We start from the raw sequence: 17,450 nt of genomic DNA on the forward strand, positions 1-17,450 counted from the left end.
GGCGGTTGGTTGGGAGGGGTCCGCTCTTGGGCACAAGCGGGTCTGCCGGTGAAGACTTCCTGCCCAAGGTGAGCCCCTCCGGCCCTGGCCAAAGGAGGGATTGGGCCCTGACATCTCCCCTTCCCTGAAGCCCAGCTCCAAGCCCTCCAGGAACCTGCGAAGGATGGGTAACAAGGCCCACTTACCTTGGCCCCTATTTGTGGTTGGGACGGGAGAACGGCCAGCTTGGTGGGGGACACAGGGGGTGCCCCTCTAGTCCCACAAGCCTAGGGTGGTACTTGAGCCTGCTGCTCTTCCCCGCTCACCCAGGCTCAGCTGGGAGCCATCGGGGGGTCCCACCACCCTTCCACCCCCCTACCCCTCTCTGGGCTCCATCAGGCAGGGCGCTTCCCGATGCTGGGAGACGGCCCCGCTCTGGGGAACGGCGCCCAGGAGTGCCCAGGGCGCGGCCGACGGGGCAGGAAGTCCCAGAATAGGATGGGCATCCGCGGCCCCCCGTCGAAGGAAGAAGGCGGCATCTTGACCTCCGGTGGGAGCGGAGCCCGGGCCCCTGGACCCCATATCCCCGCTGCGCCCCAGGGTCCGGGCTGTGCCCTGGGCACTGGTGGTCCACCAGCAGACAGCTGCAGCAGGGCAGGTACGTCCACTAGCCAGCCAGCCCCAAAGTGGTTGCCCAGGGTTGGGAGGAGGAGCAATGGGGGGCACTGGGAAGGGACGGGATTCTTCACTCTGCTCCACAGGCAGTCATTGCTTGGGGGGTCTTCCTCAGGACTGGCACCATAGGGGTGGGGGGGCCTCCTGTCAGCCAACAGCCTGGGAGGGTCTCCATCCCTCCTGTTTCCCCCCGAGGCCTCCTGCGCCAAGTCTTCTGGCGGCTGAGGGGAGGTGGGCGGCGGGCAGCCCCCCACCCGGCCGAGGCGGGTGAGGCGGTCAGCTCCTGGACCGGCCGGGACCCCCCGGACCCCGGAGAATTGGTCCTCGGCCTCGTACGCCATCTGGTCAGCTTCCTGAGGTCCTGTCCGACGCGGGCCAGCTTCCACGGCCTGCGGGAGCCCTGGGCCGCCAGCGCCCAGGAGTTGGAGAGGGTGAGTGGAGTTGGGGGGCTGCCCCGGGTGGGCGGGGGGACGTCCCCGCCGGCCCAGACCAAGGATAGAGCGAAGACTTTATCCAAACTGTCACCTCAGGCCTAGAGTATCCCACACCTCCCTCCCTCCCCGCAAACAGCGGGAAAAGAAGTCGACTGTGAGCCCATTGTTGGGTAGGGACCGTCTCTATATGTTGCCAACTTGTACTTCCCAAGCGCTTAGTACAGTGCTCTGCACACAGTAAGCGCTCAATAAATGATTGATTGATTGACCAGCCATTCCCTCGGTATTGCCAAGCTTTCCCTGCCCTCCTCACACGCCACCTCGGCCCCTCCTGGGGCTCATCCACCTTCTACCGGGAGTATTTATGGAGTGCCCGCTGGATGTGGTGCACTGCACTAGTCTCCCCAGGGAAAGAGAATGAAGAACTGACCCATTCCCGATGCAGAGGGAGCTTACACTCTAATGCGGAGGAGGTGGGGGGAGTATAGAAGAGAAGCAGCGTGGCTCAGTGGAAAGAGCCCGGGCTTTGGAGTCAGAGGGCATGGGTTCAAATTCCGGGTCCGCCACTTGTCAGCTGTGTTAGGGCAAGTCACTTCACTTCTCTGGCCCTCAGTTACCTCATCTGTAAAATGGGGATGAAGACTATGAGCCCCACGTGGGCCAACCTGATCGCCTTGTATCCTGCCAGTGCTTAGAACAGTGCTTTGCACATAGTAAGCACTTAAAAAATACCATCATCATTATTATTATTATTATTATTTGGAGTCAGAGGACATGGGTTCAAATCCCAGCTCCGCCAATTGTCAACTGTGTGACTTGGGGCAAGTCACTTCACTTCTCTGGGCCTCAGTTCCCTTATCTGTAAAATGGGGATGAAGACTGTGAGCCCCACGTGGGCCAACCTGATTCCCTTGTATCCCCCCAGCACTTAGAACAGTGCTTTGCACATAGTAAGCACTTAAAAAATACCATTATCATCATTATTATTATTATTTGGAGTCAGAGGGCGTGGGTTCAAATCCCGGCTCCACCAATTGTCAGCTGTGTGACTTTGGGCAAGTCACTTCGCTTCTCTGGGCCTCAGTTCCCTCATCTGTAAAATGGGGATGAAGACTGTGAGCCCCACATGGGCCAACCTGATCCCCTTGTATCCCCCTAGCGCTTAGAACAGTGCTTTGCACATAGTAAGCGCTTAAAAAGTACCATTGTAATCATTATTATTATTATTTGAAGTCAGAGAGCGTGGGTTCAAATCCCGGCTCCACCAATTGTCAGCTGTGTGACTGGGGGCAAGTCACGTCACTTCTATGGGCCTCAGTTCCCTCATCTGTAAAATGGGGATGAAGACTGTGAGCCCCCCGTGGGACAACCCGTTCGCCTTGTAACCTCCCCAGCGCTTAGAACAGTGCTTGGCACATAGTAAGCGCTTAATAAATGCCATTATTATTAGTAAGCGCTCAAATAGGAGTGGATGAGTGAATGACTGTCCCAACACTCGCCGCTTCCCATCCCACCGGCGTGAGCCTTCCCTTCCTCCCCCAGACCCCCGTCCACGGTTGCCGTGACTGACAAGGGGGGTCTCCCCCACCTCCCCAGGTCTTCCGCCCCAACGAGTTCAGCCTTCTCCTGGCCGTCCCGCTGCCGGCGGAGGCGAGCTGCGGCGAGGTGGACGGCTTCGGGGGCCTCTACTACCGCGTGGCCCTGGACCGGCCTTCGCGTTCGTTCCCCTCGGCCTTCCTGCTGGACGACGAGGCGACCGTGTCCCCGGGGAGACTCGTCCAGGAGCTGCGCGCCCTCCTCAAGCTCTACCTCCACTCCTACACCGGTGCGTCGGGAGGATCGTCTCCCTGGGAGGTCGGGGGTGAGGGATGGGGGGGACGCCTCCAGACCCTCAGTCGTTGGGCAAACGAGCTGTCCCTCAATGCCCACGCTCTCATTTTGGAAAAAAAAATGTCCAAGTCTCCTCACCCCTCAAGAACCTCCAGTGGTCACCCATCCACCTCCTCCACATTCAATCGATCAATCGTATTTATTGAGCGCTTACTGTGTGCAGAGCACTGGACTAAGCGCTTGGGAAGTACAAGTTGGCAACATATACAGTCATCAACATCATCAATCGTATTGAGCGCTTACTGTGTGCAGAGCACTGTACTAAGCGCTTGGGAAGTACAAGTTGGCAACATATACAGTCATCATCATCATCAATCGTATTTATTGAGCACTTACTGTGTGCAGAGCACTGTACTAAGCGCTTGGGAAGTCCAAGTTGGCAACATATAGAGACAATCCCTACCCAACAGTGGGCTCACAGTCTAAACGACGACATTCAGTCGTATTTATTGAGCATCAAACAGAAACTCCTCACCGTTGGCTTCAGAGCAGTCCTGCCTCACCTCGCTACTCTCCTACTACAATACAAGAGAAGCAGCGTGGCTCAGTGGAAAGAGCCCGGGCTTGGGAGTCTGAGGATGTGGGTTCTAATCCTGGCTCTGCCACCTGTCTTCTGTTTGACCTTGGACAAGTCACTTAACTTCTCTGTGCCTCAGTGACCTCATCTGTAAAATGGGAATTAAGACGGCGAGCCCCCCGTGGGACAACCTGATTACCTTTTATCTACCACAGTGCTTGGCCCATAGTAAGTGCTTAACAAATCCCATAATTATTATGATCCAGCTCACATACTTCACTCTTCTAATGCCAAATTTCTCACTTTTCTTAGAGAAGAAAATTTCTTAGAGAAGCAGCGTGGCTCAGTGGAAAGAGCTCGGGCTTGGGAGTCAGAGGTCATGGGTTCAAACCCCAGCTCTCTCCATTCATTCAATCGTATTTATTGAGTGCTTACTGTGTGCAGAGCACTGGACTAAGCGCTTGGGAAGTACAAGTTGGCAACATATAGAGACGGTTCCTACCCAACAGCGGGCTCACAGTCTAGAAGGGGGAGACAGACAACAAAACAAAACATATTAACAAAATAAAATAAAGAGATGACTGTCTCTCCATCCAGACTGTAAGTTCGTGTTGGGCAGGGACTGTGTCTGTTGTGTTGTAATAATAATGATGGTATTATTTTTTCATTCATTCAATCATATTTATTGAGCGCTTACTGTGTGCAGAGCACTGGACTAAGCGCTTGGGAAGTCCAAGTTGGCAACATCTAGAGACAGTCCCTACCCAACAGCGGGCTCACAGTCTAAAAGGGGGAGACAGACAACAGAACAAAACATATTAACAAAATAAAATAGATGTCTGTCTCGCCGTCCAGACTGTAAGTTCGTGATGGGCAGGGACTGTGTTGTTGTGTTGTAATAATAATGATGGTGGTATTTTTTCATTTATTCATTCATTCAATTGCATTTATTGAGCACTTACTGTGTACAGAGCGCTGTACTAAGTGCTTGGGAGGTACAAGTTGGCAACATCTAGAGACGGTCCCTACCCAACAGCGGGCTCACAGTCTAGAAGGGGGAGACAGACAACAAAACAAAACATATTAACAAAATCAAATAAATAGAATAGTAAATACGTAAGCACTTACTATGTGCCAAGCACTGTATTACACACTGGGATAGATACAAGGTAATCAGGTTGTCCTACGTGGGGCTCACAGTCTCAATCCCCATTTTACAGATGAGGTCACTGAGACACAGAGAAGTTAAGTGGCTTGCCCAAGGTCACACAGCCGATAAATGGCAGAGCCGGGATTGGAACCCACATCCTCTGACTCCCAAGCCCGGGCTGTTTCCACTAAGCCACGTTGCTTCTCTCCTAAGCGCTTAGTACAACCCACAGTAAGCACTCAATAAACTTAATTGTCTCAGGTAAACGGCTGCCAATCAATCATACTTATTGAACGTGCACTGTACTAAGCGTTTGGGAGAGTGCAATATAACAGACACTTTTCATTCACTCATTCAATCGTATTTATTGAGCGCTTACTGTGTGCAGAGCACTGTACTAAGCGCTTGGGAAGTCCAAGTTGGCAACATATAGAGATGGTCCCTACCCAACAGTGGGTTCACAGTCTAGAAGGAGGAGACAGACAACAAAACAAAACATATTCACAAAATAAAATAAATAGAATATGCACAAATAAAATAAAATTTCAGCGTGGCACAGTGGAAGGAGCCCGGGCTTTGGAATCAGAGGTCATGGGTTCAAATCCCGGCTCTACCAATTGTCAGCTGTGTGACTTTGGGCAAGTCATTTCACTTCTCTGGGCCTCAGTTACCGCATCTGGAAAATGGGGATTAAGACTGTGAGCCCCCCACCATGGGACAACCTGATCACTTTGTAACCTCCCCAGCGCTTAGTACAGTGCTTTGCACATAGTAAGTGCTTAATAAATGCCATGATTATTATTATTATTTTCCTGCCCACAATGAGCTTACAGTCTATAAATTCTTCTCTAGACTGTAAGCTCATAATGGGCAAGAATTGTGCCTGCCAAGTTGTATTGTACTCTCCCAAGTGCTCTGTTCATGCTGTGCCCTCAATAAGCGCTCAATAAGCAGCACTGATTGGAATATTCATTCATTCATTCAATCATATTTATTAAGCGCTTACTGTGTGCAGAGCACTGTACTAAGCACTTGGGAAGTCCAAGTAGGCAACATATAGAGACGGTCCCTGCCCAACAGTGGGCTCACAGTCTAGATGGGGGAGACAGGGATCAAAACAAAACATATTAACAAAATAAAATAAATAGAATAAATATGCACAAATAAAAAAGAATTTCAGTGTGGTGCAGTGGAAGATAAATGCCATCATTATCATTATTATTATTTCCTGCCCACAACGAGCCTACAGTCTATAAATTCTTCTCTAGACTGTAAGCTCATAATGGGCAAGAATTGTGCCTGCCAAGTTGTACTCTCCCAAGCGCTCTGTTCATGCTGTGCCCTCAATAAGCGCTCAATAAGCAGCACTGATTGGAATATTCATTCATTCATTCAATCGTATTGAGTGCTTACTGTGTGCAGAGCACTGTACTAAGCGCTTGGGAAGTACAAGTTGGCAACATATAGAGATGGTCCCTACCCAACAGCGGGCTGTGTTTATTCATTCAATAACTATGACTGAATGAATGAATTAAGCGCTTACTATGTGCAAAGCACTGTTCTAAGCGCTGGGGAGGTTCCAAGGTGATCATGTTGTCCCCCAGGGGGCTCACAGTTTTAATCCCCATTTTCCAGATGAGGGAACTGAGGCCCAGAGAAGTGAAGTGACTTGCCCAAAGTCACCCAGCTGACAAGGGGCAGAGGGGGGATTCGAACCCATGACCTCTGACTCCCAAGCCCGGGCTCTTTCCACTGAGCCACGCTGCTTCTCAGATAGGCAAGAGTTTTTAGACTGTGAGCCCACTGTTGGGTAGGGACTGTCTCTATATATTGCCAATTTGTACTTCCCAAGCGCTTAGTACAGTGCTCTGCACACAGTAAGCGCTCAATAAATACGATTGATGATGATGATGATGATGAGCTGATCGGATAGGCCTACAGGGCTCCTCAGTGAAGTTGACGTGATGGCGACGACCTTGTGGAGGCGAGCCTCCGCCTTCCTCCATTCCCGTCCCATCTAATAAATAGTAATAATTATGCTACTCGTTAAGCGCTTACTATGTGCCAACCACTTTTCTAAGCCCTGGGGGAGAAGCAAGGTAATCAGGTCGGACACCGTCCCTGTCCCACACGGGGCTCGCGCTCTTAAGCATCGCGGCTCAGTGGAAAGAGCCCGGACTTTGGAGTCAGTGGCCATGGGTTCAAATCCTGGCTCCGCCACTCATCAGCTGTGTAACTTGGGGCAAGTCACTTCTCCGCACCTCAGTTACCTCATTTGTAAAACGGGGGTTGACTGCGAGCCCCCCGTGGGACCACCTGATTACCTTGTAATCTCCCCAGCGCTTAGAACAGTGCTTTGCACAGAGTAAGCGCTTAATAAATGCCATCATTATTATTATGTATATATGTTTGTACATATTTATCACTGTATTTATTTTACTTGTACATATCTATTCTATATATTTTATTTTGTTAATATGTTTGGTTTTGTTCTCTGTCTCCCCCTTCTAGACTGTGAGCCCACTGTTGGGTAAGGACCGTCTCTAGATGTTGCCAACTTGGACTTCCCAAGTGCTTAGTACAGTGCTCTGCACACAGTAAGCGCTCCTTCCCTTCCCCACAGCACCTGTATATATGTATATATGTTTGTACGTATTTATTACTCTATTTATTTATTTTACTTGTACATATTCTATTTATTTTATTTTGTTAATCTGTTTTGTTGTCTGTCTCCTCCTTCTAAACTGTGAGCCCGCTGTTGGGTAGGGACCGTCTCTATATGTTGCCAACTTGGACTTCCCAAGCGCTTAGTCCAGTGCTCTGCACACAGTAAGCGCTCAATAAATACAATTGAATGAATAAATATGATTGATTGATTATTAATCCCCATTTTCCAGATGAGGTAACTGAGGCCCAGTGACGTGACTTGCCCAAGGTCACCCGGCAGACACGGGGAGGAGCCGGGATTAGAACCCAGGTCCTTCTGAGTGGCAGGCCCGTGCTCTGGCCACTCAGCCGCCCCGCCGCTTCTCCCACAGCCCCGCTCCCCGGCTGGCAACTGAGGCTGGACAGGAAGAAGCCCAACTGCCCGGCGCTGACCCTGGGCCTGCTGGACCAGCGCCCGGCCCAGGTGTTTTCCCTCCGCCTCATCCCGGCCCTGGACGTGTCGGGATGCGGAGCGGGAAGGCCGGGATGGCCGGCCCTGGAGGAGTGGATGGGGGAACCCTGGCCCCGCCTAAACAAGACTCCCTACCTGGTGGCAAAGCAGGCCCCCGGACGGGAAAACAAAGGTAAAATCTCATTTTTTTTTACACCCCTTAGCTCTCTTCCTCCCTTCAAGGCCCTACTGAGAGCTCACCTCCTCCAGGAGGCCTTCCCGGACTGAGCCCCCTCCTTTTTTTTTTAATTAACATTTATTAAGCGCTTACTATGTGCAAAGCACTGTTCTAAGCGCTGGGGAGGTTACAAGGTGATCAGGTTGTCCTATGGGGGGCTCACAGTCTTCATCCCCATTTGACAGATGAGGGAACTGAGGCCCAGAGAAGTGAAGTGACTTGCCCAAAGTCACACAGCTGGCAATTGGTGGAGCCGGGATTTGAACCCATGACCTCTGACTCCAAAGTCCGGGCTCTTTTCCACTGAGCCACGCTGCTTCTCCTTCCTCTCCCCCTCGTCCCCCTCGCCATCCCCCACATCTTACCTCCTTCCCTTCCCCACAGCACCTGTATATATGTTTGTACATATTTATTACTCCATTTATTTATTTTACTTGTACATATCTATTCTATTTATTTTATTTTGTTAATATGTTTGGTCTTGTTCTCTGTCTTCCCCTTCTAGACTGTGAGCCCACTGTTGGGTAGGGACTGTCTCTATATGTTGCCAACTTGTACTTCCCAAGCGCTTAGTACAGTGCTCTGCGCACAGTAAGCGCTCAATAAGTATGATTGATTGATTCCCAAGTGCTTAGTACAGTGCTCTGCACACAGTAAGCACTCAATAAATACGATTGATTGATTGATTGATTCCCAAGTGCTTAGTACAGTGCTCTGCACACAGTAAGTGCTCAATAAATACAATTGATTGATTGATTCCCAAGTGCTTAGTACAGTGCTCTGCACACAGTAAGCGCTCAATAAATACGATTGATTGATTGATTCCCAAGTGCTTAGTACAGTGCTCTGCACACAGTAAGCGCTCAAATACGATTGATTGATTCCCAAATGCTTAGTACAGTGCTCTGCACACAGTAAGCGCTCAATAAATACGATTGATTGATTCCCAAGTGCTTAGTACGGTACTCTGCACACAGTAAGCGCTCAATAAATACAATTGATTGATTGATTGATTCCCAAGTGCTTAGTACAGTGCTCTGCACACAGTGAGCACTCAATAAATACGATTGATTGATTGTCCAGGGAGGGCCTGAGACCCAGCAGCGGCTGAAGGGAAACCGAGGCATCCCTAATCACTCATTCATTCAATCATATTTACTGAGCGCTTACCGCGTGCAGAGCACTGGACTAAGCGCTTGGGAAGTACAAGTCGGCAACATCTAGAGACGGTCCCTACCCAACAGTGGGCTCACAGCATAGAAGGGGGAGACAGACAACCAAACCAAACATATTAACAAAATAAAAGAAATAGAATAGTAAATACGTAAGCGCTTACTGCGTGCAGAGCACTGGACTAAGCGCTTGGGAAGTCCAAGTCAGCAACATCTAGAGACGGTCCCTCCCCAACAGCGGGCTCCCAGTCTAGAAGGGGGAGACGACAGACAAAACAAAACATATTAACAAAATAAAATAAATAGAATGGTAAATATGTAAGCGCTTACTGTGTGCAGAGCACTGGACTAAGCGCTTGGGAAGTCCAAGTCGGCAATATCTAGAGACGGTCCCTACCCAACAGCGGGCTCCCAGTCGAGAAGGGGGAGACAGAACAAAACAAAACATATTAACAAAATAAAATAAATAGAATAGTAAATACGTAAGCGCTTACTGTGTGCAGAGCACTGGACTAAGCGCTTGGGAAGTCCAAGCCGGCAACATCTAGAGACGGTCCCTCCCCAACAGCAGGCTCACAGTCTAGAAGAGGGAGACGGACAACAAAACAAAACATGTGGACAGGTGTCAAGTCGTCAGAACAAATAGAAGTAAAGCTAGATGCACGTCATCAGAACAAATATATATGTATATATGAATGTATTTAATCATCATCATCAATCGTATTTATTGAGCGCTTACTATGTGCAGAGCACTGTACTAAGTGCTTGGGAAGTACAAATTGGCAACACATAGAGACAGTCCCTACCCAACAGTGGGCTCACAGTCTAAAAGGGGGAGACAGAGAACAAAACCAAACATACCAACAAAATAAAATAAATAGGATAGATATGTACAAGTAAAATAAATAAATAAATAGAGTAATAAATATGTACAAACATATATATATATATACAGGTGCTGTGGGGAAGGGAAGGAGGTAAGATGGGGGGATGGAGAGGGGGACGAGGGGGAGAGGAAGGAAGGGGCTCAGTCTGGGAAGGCCTCCTGGAGGAGGTGAGCTCTCAGCAGGGCCTTGAAGGGAGGAAGAGAGCGAGCTTGGCGGACGGGCAGAGGGAGAGGACGTGGGCCGGGGGTCGATGGCGGGACAGGTGAGCACGAGGCCCGGTGAGGAGATTAGCGGCGGAGGAGCGGAGGGTGCGGGCTGGGCTGGAGAAGGAGAGAAAGGAGGTGAGGTAGGAGGGGGCCAGGGGATGGATGGACAGCCTGGAAGCCCAGGGTGAGGAGTTTCTGCCTGATGCGCAGATTGATTGGGAGCCACTGGAGATTTTTGAGGAGGGGAGTGATTTGCCCAGAGCGTTTCTGGACAAAGATAATCCGGGCAGCAGCATGAAGTATGGATTGAAGTGGAGAGAGACACGAAGATGGGAGATCAGAGAGAAGGCTGGTGCAGTAGTCCAGACAGGATAGGATGAGAGTTTGAACGAGCAGGGTAGCGGTTTGGATGGAGAGGAAAGGGTGGATCTTGGCAATGTTGCGGAGCTGAGACCGGCAGGTTTTGGTGGCGGCTTGGATGTGAGGGGTGAATGAGAGAGCGGAGTCGAGGATGACACCATTTAATGCCATCGTTATTATTTATTACTCAGAGACCTGGCAGATTTCTTTCTTCTACCTGGAAAAGGAAATTCTGAAGAGGCACAACCACTCGCAGACGGGCCGTGAGGCTGCCAGCCCGTGCTGCCAGTAAGTAGAGGAGCCGGGAAGCCTTACCGAAGGCCCTTCTCCTCCAAGAAGCCTTCCCGGATTAAGCCCCATTTTTCCTCATCACCCCAACTTGGACTTCCCAAGCGCTTAGTCCAGTGCCCTGCACACAGTAAGCGCTCAATAAATACGATTGAATGAATGAATGAATGAGCTTGCTCCCTCTGCTCTCCCCACAGCGCTTATGTATACGTCTTTCGCTTTATTTGCATTGATGTCTGCCTCCCCGCCTTCAGACTGCAAGCTCGTTGGGGGCAGGGAATATTCATTCAATCGAATATCAATCCATCAATCAATCGTATTTATTGAGCGCTTACTGTGTGCAGAGCACTGGGCTACCTTTGTAGTATGACCTTTGAATATGTCTGTTTATTATATTGTCCTCTCCCAAGCGCTTAGTACAGTGCTCTGCATTCATTCATTGTCGTATTTATTGAGTGCTTATTGTGTGCAGAGCACTGGACTAAGCGCTTTGCACACAGTAAGTGCTCAGTAAATGAATGAATGAATACTGAGAATGAATACTCATGAATGAATACTGAATGAATGAATGAGAAGCAACGTGACTCAGTGGAAAGAGCCCGGGCTTTGGAGCCAGAGGTCAGGGGTTCAAATCCTGGCTCCGCCAACTGTCAGCTGTGTAACTTTGGGCAACTCACTTCACTTCTCTGGGCCTCGGTGACCTCATCTGGAAAATGGGGGTTAAGACTGTGAGCCCCCCGTGGGACAACCTGATCACCTTGTAACCAATTCACTTAACTTCTCTGAGCCTCAGTCACCTCATCTGTAAAATGGGGACTAAGACTGCGAGCCCCCGTGGGACAGCCTGATCACCTTGTAATCTCCCCAGCGCTTAGAACAGTGCTTTGCACATAGTAAGCGCTTAATAAATGCTATTATAATAATTATTATTATTATTATTACTGTCATGAGCTGGGCTGGCACTTGGTTCTCCCCTCCCCACCTCAGCCCCCACAACTCAGTAGGGGACCCTAAATTACTCTCACCCTCAGAGTTGGGCAGCCCCAACCTAGAATAATAATAATAATAATAATAATGGCATTTAAGTGCTTACTCTGTGCAAAGCACTGTTCTAAGCGCTGGGGGGATATAAGGTGATCAGGTTGTCCCATGGGGGGCTCACAGTCTTCATCCCCATTTTCCAGGTGAGGTGACTGAGGCCCAGAGAAGTGAAATGACTTGCCCAAAGTCACCCAGCCGACAAGTGGCGGAGTCAGGATTCGAACCCATGACCTCTGACTCCCAAGCCTGGGCTCTTTCCACTGAGCCACGCTGCTTCTCCTCCTCTCCGCCCCCCACATCAATCCATGTTAGTAGTTAGTAGTAGTAGTGTTAGTAGTAGTGTTGAAAGGGTGGAAAGAGCCCGGGCTTTGGAGTCAGAGGTCATGGGTTCAAATCCTGGCTCCACCAACTGTCAGCTGTGTGACTTTGGGCAAGTCACTTCACTTCTCCAGGCCTCAGTTCCCTCATCTGTAAAATGGGGATTAAGATTGTGAGCGCCCCGTGGGACAAACAGATCACCTTGTAACCTCCCCAGCGCTCAGAACAGTGCTTGGCATATAGTAAGCGCTTAATAAATGCCATTATTATTATTAGAGAAGCAGCGTGGCTCAGTGGAAAGAGCCCGGGCTTTGGAGTCGGAGGTCATGGGTTCAAATCCCGGCTCCGCCCATTGTCAGCTGGGTGACTTGGGGCAAGTCACTTGACTTCTCTGGGCCTCAGTTCCCTCATCTGTAAAATGGGGATTAAGATTGCGAGCCCCCCCGTGGGACAACCTTGTAACCTCCCCAGCGTTTAGAACAGTGCACATAGTAAGTGCTTCATAAATGCCATTATCATTATTATTATTACAGTCCTTCTAGACTGTGGGCCTACTGTTGGGTCGGGACTGTCTCTACATGTTGCCAACTTGTACTTCCCAAGCGCTTAGTCCGGTGCTCTGTGCACAGTAAGCGCTCAATAAATACGATTGAATGAATGAATGAATAAACACGATTGATTGATTGATTGATCGATTATTATCATCTCCGCCGCAGGAAGGACTGCCTCTGGCTGCTGAGGAGCCTCCTGGAGAGCCTCAAGCAGGCCCACCCGGTGGAGCTGGCCCCGCTGGACGCTTTCCACGCCAAGACCCTGGCTCTCCACCGCTGGCGGCTGGCCGCCACGGGGCCGCCCCTGGCCCCGGCCGCCTGCTTCGCCCGCCTCCTGGGAGACTTCATCGGGCAGGTGGAGCAGGCCAACCTGCCTCACGCCTTCCTCCCGCGCTGCAACCTCTTCGCCCCCAAAAACTTCCCCCCGGCCAAGCTGCGCTTCCTGCTGGAGCGCCTGCGGGCCCAGAGGGAGGCCGGGTTGCGGGGCCTGCGGCCCGTCCCGGCCGGGGCCACGGAGGCGGCTCCCGGACCCGAGCCCGTGGCCGACTGGGGCCTCTTCGGCCTCCTCCTCGTCCTGGTCCTCACCTCCGCCGCCGCGTCCTTCTTCTTGTCCTTGTGAGCCGCCTTGGCCCGAGCCCCAGCCTGGGGACCACCCACCCATCCGCCTGACGCCCCGGACCCAAGGCGGGTAGGTTTTGCGGCCGGGGGTCACTCTGGCTGGGCATTCATTCAATCGTATTTATTGAGTGCTTATTACTATTACTACTACTACTACTTCTTCTTCTTCTTCTTCTTCTTCTTTCTTCTTCTTCTTCTTCTTCTTCTTCTTCTTCTTCTTCCTCTTCTTTTTTTCTTCTTCTTTTCTTCTTCTTCTTCTTCTTCTTTTTTTTCTTCTTCTTCTTATTTTCTTCTTCTTTTCTTCTTTTCTCCTTCTTTTCCTCTTCTTCTTCTTCTTCTTCTTCTTTTCTTCTTCTTCTTTTCTTCTTCTTCTTTTCTTCTTCTTCTTTTCTTCTTCTTCTTTTCTTCTTCTTCTTTTCTTCTTCTTCTTTTCTTCTTTCTTCTTTCTTTTCTTCTTTCTTTTATTCTTTCTTCTTTCTTTTCTTCTTTCTTCTTTCTTTTCTTCTTTCTTCCTCTTCTCCTTCTTCTCCTTCTTCTCCTTCTTCTCCTTCTCCTCCTCCTTCTCCTCCTTCTCCTCCTCCCCCTTCTCCTCCTCCCCCTTCTCCTCCTCCTTCTCCTCCTCCTCCTCCTCCTCCTCCTTCTCCTCCTTCTCCTTCTTCTTCTCCTTCTTCTTCTCCTTCTTCTTCTCCTTCTTCTTCTCCTTCTTCTTCTCCTTCTTCTTCTCCTTCTCCTTCTTCTCCTTCTTCTTCTCCTTCTTCTCCTTCTTCTTCTCCTCCTCCTCCTCTCTTCTTCTTCTTCTTCTTTCTTCTTTCTTTTCTTCTTCTTCTTCTTTCTTCCTCTTCTTCTCCTCCTCCTCCTTCTTCTTCTTCTCCTCCTCCTCCTTCTTCTTCTTCTCCTCCTTCTTTCTTTTCTTCTTCTTTCTTCTTCTTCTTCTTTCTTCTTCTTCTTCTTTCTTCTTCTTCTTCTTTCTTCTTCTTCTTCTTCTCCTCCCTCTCAGTAGGGCCTTGAAGGGAGTAGTAGTAGTAGTACTACTACTACTACTAATAATAATAATGACATTTATTAAGCACTTACTTGGACCTCTGACTCCAAAGCCCGGGCTCTTTCCGTGGAGCCACGCTGCTTCTCCCATTACTACTACTAATAATGATGGCATTGATTAAGCGCTTACTCTGTGCCAAGCACCATTCTAAGCGCTGGGGAGGTTCCAAGGTGATCAGGTTGTCCCATGGGGGGCTCATGGTCTTAATCAATCAATCATTCAGTCATATTTATTGAGCGCTTACTGTGTGCAGAGCACTGTACTAAGCGCTTGGGAAGTACAAGTTGGCAACATCTAGAGATGGTCCCTACCCAACAGTGGGCTCACAGTCTAAAAGGGGGAGACAGAGAACAAAACCAAACATACTAACAAAATAAAATAAATAGAATAGATATGCACAAATAAAATAAATGGAGTAATAAATATGTACAAACATATATACAGATGCTGTGGGGAAGGGAAGGAGGTAAGATGGGAAGGATGGAGAGGGGGACGAGGGGGAGAGGAAGGAAAGGGCTCAGTCTGGGAAGGCCTCCTGGAGGAGGTGAGCTCTCAATAGGGCCTTGAAGGGAGTAGTAGTAGTACTACTACTACTGCTAATAATAATAATAATAATGACATTTATTAAGCACTTACTTGGACCTCTGACTCCAAAGCCTGGGCTCTTTCCACGGAGCCACGCAGCTTCTCACATTACTACTACTAATAATGATGGCATTGATTAAGTGTTTACTATGTGCCAAGCACCATTCTAAGCGCTGGGGAGGTTCCAAGGTGATCAGGTTGTCCCACGGTGGGGCTCATGGTCTTAATCAATCAATTGTATTTATTGAGCGCTTTCTGTGTGCAGAGCACTGGACTAAGCGCTTGGGAAGTACAAGTTGGCAACATATAGAGACAGTCACCGAGGCACAGAGAAGTGAATAATAATAATGGCATTTATTAAGCACTTACTATGTGCCAAGCACCATTCTAAGCGCTGGGGAGGTTCCAATCAATCAATCAATCAATCAATTGTATTTATTGAGCGCTTACTGTGTGCAGAGCACTGTACTAAGCGCTTGGGAAGTACAAGTCGGCAACACATAGAGACAGTCCCTACCCAACAGTGGGCTCACAGTCTAGAAGGGGGAGACAGAGAACAAAACAAAAAATATTGACAAAATAAAATAAATAGAATAAATATGTACAAGTAAAATAGAGTAATAAATCTGTACAAACATATATACAGGTGCTGTGGGGAGGGGAAGGAGGTAAGGCGGGGGGGAGGGGAAGGAGGGGATTCATTCATTCAATAGTAGTTATTGAGCACTTACTGTGTGCAGAGCACTGTACTAAGCGCTTGGGAAGTCCAAGTTGCTACATATAGTCTGGGAAGGCCTCCTGGAGGAGGTGAGCTCTCAGTAGTGCTTTGAAGGGAGAAAGACTTGAACTTGTTGTCTTCCCTACAGACCCAAGCCACCCCCGGATGATCGCAGATGACGCATGGCAGCTTCCTCGGCCTTCCTCACCGTGACTCGTGCTGCCATTTGCGTTTTGGAAACGAGAAAAATAAAACAGAATGATAAAGTTGCCGCCCATCTGTGAGATTTGGCAGCAAAAAAAAAAATGGTTGTGTCGGAGGAACCTTTTTCAGAGGTTCTTCTTCACCACAAAAAGATGGAGAAGCAGTGTGGCTCAGTGGAAAGAGCCCAGGCTTTGGAGTCAGCGGTTGTGGGCTCCAATCCCGGCTCCACCAATTAATAATAAGAATAATAATAATAATAATGGCATTTATTAAGCGCTTACTATGTGCAAAGCACTGTTCTAAGCGCTGGGGCAGGTTACAAGGTGATCAGGTTGTCCCTCAGGGGGCTCACAGTCTTCATCCCCATTTGACAGATGAGGTAACTGAGGCACAGAGAAGTTAAGTGACTTGCCCAAAGTCACACAGCTGACAATTGGCAGAGCCGGGATTTGAACTCATGACCTCTGACTCCAAAGCCCGGGCTCTTTTCACTGAGCTACGCTGCTTCTCCAATTGTCGGCTGGGTGACTTTGGGCAAGTCGCTTCACTTCTCTGGGCCTCAGTTCCCTCATCTGGAAAATGGGGATGAAGACTGGGAGCCTCCCTGTAGGACAACCTGATCACCTTGTAACCTCCCCAGTGCTTAGAACAGCGCTTTGCACAGAGTAAGCGCTTAATGACTGTGAGCCCCTTGTTGGGTAGGGACTGTTATTATTATTATTATTATTATTATTATTATTATTATTATTATTATTATTCTCTGTGCCTCAGTGACCTCATCTGTAAAATGGGGATGAAAACTGTGAGGCCCTCGTGGGACAGCCTGATTACCTTGTATCTACCCCAGCGCTTAGAAGAGTGCAGTGCTCTGCACACAGTAAGCACTCGATAAATATGATTGAATGAATGAATAATAATAATGTAATAGTAATGATGGCATTTATTAAGTGCTTACTACGTGCAAAGCACTGTTCTAAGCGCTGGGGATGAGTGAATGAATGAGTGAATGGATGGATGGGTGTGAGAGTGAATGAATGAATGAGTGAGCGAATGAATGAGTGAATCATCATCATCATCATCATCAATCGTATTTATTGAGCGCTTACTATGTGCAGAGCACTGTACTAAGCGCTTGGGAAGTACAAATTGGCAACATAAAGAGACAGTCCCTACCCAACAGCGGGCTCACAGTCTAAAAGGGGGAGACAGAGAACAAAACCAAACATACTAACAAAATAAAATAAATAGAATAGCTATGTACAAGTAAAATAAATAAATAAATAAATAGAGTAATAAATATGTACAAACATATATACATCTATACAGGTGCTGTGGGGAAGGGAAGGAGGTAAGATGAGGGGATGGAGAGGGGGACGAGGGAGAGAGGAAGGAAGGGGCTCAGTCTGGGAAGGCCAATGAATGAATGGGTGGGTGGATGAGTGAATGAATGAATGAGTGAGTGGATGGATGAGTGAGTGAA

General features: G+C 49.0%; 1 protein-coding gene across 1 annotated transcript; it reads left to right on the forward strand.

The window, feature by feature from the left end:
- On the forward strand, positions 1-16,032 carry LOC119938278 (cyclic GMP-AMP synthase-like). The gene is made up of 8 exons (XM_038758054.1): positions 1-68; positions 379-637; positions 850-1,085; positions 2,685-2,913; positions 7,684-7,935; positions 10,797-10,893; positions 12,969-13,491; positions 15,915-16,032. The coding sequence occupies exons 2-7, from the start codon at positions 394-396 to the stop codon at positions 13,420-13,422; spliced, it is 1,512 nt and encodes a 503-aa protein (XP_038613982.1). The 5' UTR covers positions 1-68; positions 379-393; the 3' UTR covers positions 13,423-13,491; positions 15,915-16,032.
- The last annotated feature ends 1,418 nt before the right edge of the window (positions 16,033-17,450 follow it).

The sequence above is a fragment of the Tachyglossus aculeatus genome, chromosome 16, assembly GCF_015852505.1.
Source record: "Tachyglossus aculeatus isolate mTacAcu1 chromosome 16, mTacAcu1.pri, whole genome shotgun sequence".
NCBI lineage: Eukaryota > Metazoa > Chordata > Mammalia > Monotremata > Tachyglossidae > Tachyglossus > Tachyglossus aculeatus.